This window comes from Triticum dicoccoides, chromosome 6A (assembly GCF_002162155.2).
Source record: "Triticum dicoccoides isolate Atlit2015 ecotype Zavitan chromosome 6A, WEW_v2.0, whole genome shotgun sequence".
Taxonomy (NCBI): domain Eukaryota; kingdom Viridiplantae; phylum Streptophyta; class Magnoliopsida; order Poales; family Poaceae; genus Triticum; species Triticum dicoccoides.
Window position 1 is genome coordinate 54,667,880 of NC_041390.1, and position 3,298 is coordinate 54,671,177.

A 3,298-nucleotide genomic window follows, 5' to 3' on the forward strand; every position below is an offset into this window, starting at 1 on the left:
CCGCCAGTCCGCCATGGCGACGCTGGGCAGGGGTCCAGCAGGGGCGCCCGCGTCAAGGAGGAGAAGGCCGCCGCCGACGATGGCGGCGACGACTTCAGCCCCTTTTCTTTTTTAGATTAGGTTAATGTAATGAAAATGCGCGAATTTCACCGAGATTTGCCATGTTTGGCCGAAATTTAACTAGTTTTTATTATAACTTCGCCGAACGGTCCTTCTTTTTTTATTTTAATACGCGCCTGGGGGCGGCCCTGGGGGCCGACGGCTGGGGACCGACTCGCCCGCAGGGCCATTTTTTGCGCCGGCTCACCCCCAGGCGACGCTTTTAGACGCCCCCTGGGGGGCCAACGGCTGGAGATGCTCTTACATACAGGATGGACAGAGACTTGAGACACGGCCGAGATAAACAAAACGATTTACGGCCCGCCAATATCGGCGTACTAGACCGGCGAGACAAACAAGATCAACACTGATCCAACGGTGGAAGATTTAGATGTGAGATAACTATTTCACATCTAGATGTGAAATAGCAAATCCGTTTTAAAAAACTTGACAAACTTGCAAATACTTTATAAAAATATATAAAAACATATGTCCATTATTGGAGAACCATAGTTAGGCGCGGACAACAAACATACAACATACTCATGGCATTGCGCATGAACGTATCCGAAAGAAAAATAGCAGCGGCGTACAACTCGCGTGTGCCCCGATCATGTCCATTATTTAACGAGTTTAAACAAACTCCCTGATTATTACATTTGCTGCATGCACGTGTGAGGCGTGACACGAGCACGAAGTGGCTTCTTCATCGCTTTGAAGAATCCGTCGAGCTCCGTGAGGTCGACGCCACAATTTCCCTCGGTCCACTCGAACTCGCGCACCAGCGCTGCCAGCAAGCACTTGACATTGAGCATCCCCAGAGCCATGCCTGGGCAGTACCTCCGCCCTGCGCCGAACGGCATCATCTTGATCTCCTTGGGCCCCGGCAGAGGCCCAACGGCCTCTCCCTCTCCTCCGGCAAGGAACCTCTCCGGCCGGAACTCGTTGGGATCCGTCCATGTCTTGGGGTCCCTCCCGATGTCCCCCAAGACGAAGTGCACGCGCAAACCGCCGGCCGGCATGGCCGTTTGGCGGACCACTCCTCCCTCGGCGCGGATGTCGCGCATGACGAACGGCGTCGGCGGGTGCATGCGGAGGCTCTCGAGCACCACGGCGTGGAGGTACGGCGCCATGCCGCGGTGGAGTATTTCTCTCTCCTCGTCCTCGGACTCGGAGGGATACTTGTTGTCACCGTCGTACTTGATGTTGATGATGGCCTCGCGACGCAGTTTGTTCTGGATCTCCGGCCGGGTGACTAGGTGAGCGAGGGTGCACTCCACGCAAGCCACAACGGTCTCCGTGCCGGCGCCGAGGAATTCTAACACGAGGCTCACCATCTCGTCTTCCGTGAGGGCTCGGCGTAGATGCTCGTCATTGTCGTCGTCCTCGTCTGGAACGCGGAGACGGATGAGCGAATCGACGTATGAACGGGCGTGGCCGTCGCAAAATCGTGACGACTGCCGCCGTGCCTCCTCGATGAGAGGGAGGAAAAGCTCGGCCAGCCGGCGGCGCAAGGCGATAGGATCTCTTTGTCGTCGCCTCCAGTAGCCCAAGAGCTTAGACTCGCACGTGGAGGTGGATTCCACGGCGGCGAGGATGAACTCCCGGAACTCGCACTGCATGACCCGCACGTCGGCCTCGTCGACCAGGCCTTCTCCAAAGCACATGCGTGCAATCATGGAGAACACGGCGGCATAGAGGCTGTCGCGGACGACCACCGCCCTGCCCTTGCTTGCGGCTGACTGGACGCTAGCGACGATGTCGTCGATGGCCGCCCGTCGCAGCGGCGCATAGGAAGCGTAGCGCGTGGGGTGGATGGTCTCCGCTGCGAGGTTGCACCGCAGGGTGCGCCAGAGCGGGCCGTATGGCACGGAGATTATGTTGTCGCTCCGTCGGCGGCGGTGACCTTTGACGATAGGGATGCGGAACATGGACATTGGGCGGTTGGAGAAAGCGTCGGCGTACTCAACCAGTGCGCGCCTGGTGACGGCAGCATCGCTGATCTCGATGATCGGCTGAGGGATCACCCGCGCCGGCACACGGCAGATGCGTCGGAACACAGCTAGGACAAGGAAGAAGAAGGAGGCATAAGCAAGTACTGAAAGCAAAGACTCCATATATTGTTCCTGGTGGAAATCAGTAAGAACTTGCTTTGCTGCTTTGCTCCTGTCATCGGTGTTTATATAGAAAACATTACAGGACTGGCTCCAGGCCCGTACACGGAGCTACATTGCTTCACAACGTACGTGTGGTGGGTCAGCAGCAGACAGAACACTTAGCCAAGTCAGTTGACTCCTTGTCCATCCGATCCAACGTTGAGATTTGCACTTTTTCCTCGGATCAATTAACTGACAGTTTTGCTATTTCTTAGGCGCTTGAGAATTTTATTCACGTCAATCACCTTTTCTTTTTTACGGAAGGGTCAATCAACTATTCTAGTTCATTCCGAACTCACCAGAAAGAATAGACTTCGCCAGCCATCTATCTCAGGGGGGAAGGCATGGCCTCACTAAGGGGGAGATACAACCCCATTATTTATCTTAGGGGTGGGGCTAAAGGGGATGGTACTCCCTCCGTCTAGGTGAATAAAAGGGTGCTTGGATACGTTTTAGTCCCATGACTAAAAGTAGTGGGACTAAAATTTGCTAGCCCCATCCATACTTGGATCCAAATAGTAAAGAGACTAAAATCAAGTTAATGAGCATTTATTATCCTCCAAATCCTCTAATTCAGAACTCGCCTGTGTTAAAGGAGAGGACTTAAATAAGGAGAGAGATGACTAATCCACATTTTAGTAGGGATACCCCTGACTAAAAAATTTAGTCTCAAGACTAGTTTTAGCGCCTCTTTAGTCAGGGGTGCTTAAAACTTTAGCCTCTTAAAGAGACTATTTTTAGTCAGACTAAAATATGTCTCTTGAATCCAAACACCCTCTAAGTCATTTTAGATTATGCACCGTGACTAAGAAGGGGGGGAAACGAGAAAAACTTAATGTTGATTTGCTAATTAATAGCATTGCATGCAATGATCTAACCACTGCATGTCGTGTTTGGTAGTGTCAAGTCATTAAAAGCATGCACACCCCACGTTTCTTATTGGTTGATATGTCAAAAAATAAAAAACGATGTAGAAGTTAATGCACCGCGCCTAAGTGTTTTAGGATTATTTGGTTTTCGCAAGAGGACCGTGGGTTCGCTTA

General features: G+C 52.4%; 1 protein-coding gene across 1 annotated transcript; it reads right to left on the minus strand.

The window, feature by feature from the left end:
• Positions 1-562: 562 nt before the first annotated feature.
• On the minus strand, positions 563-2,237 carry LOC119314879 (cytochrome P450 89A2-like). Its single transcript, XM_037589560.1, has one exon. The coding sequence runs from the start codon at positions 2,214-2,216 to the stop codon at positions 753-755; it is 1,464 nt and encodes a 487-aa protein (XP_037445457.1). The 5' UTR covers positions 2,217-2,237; the 3' UTR covers positions 563-752.
• Between the last annotated feature and the right edge of the window lie 1,061 nt (positions 2,238-3,298).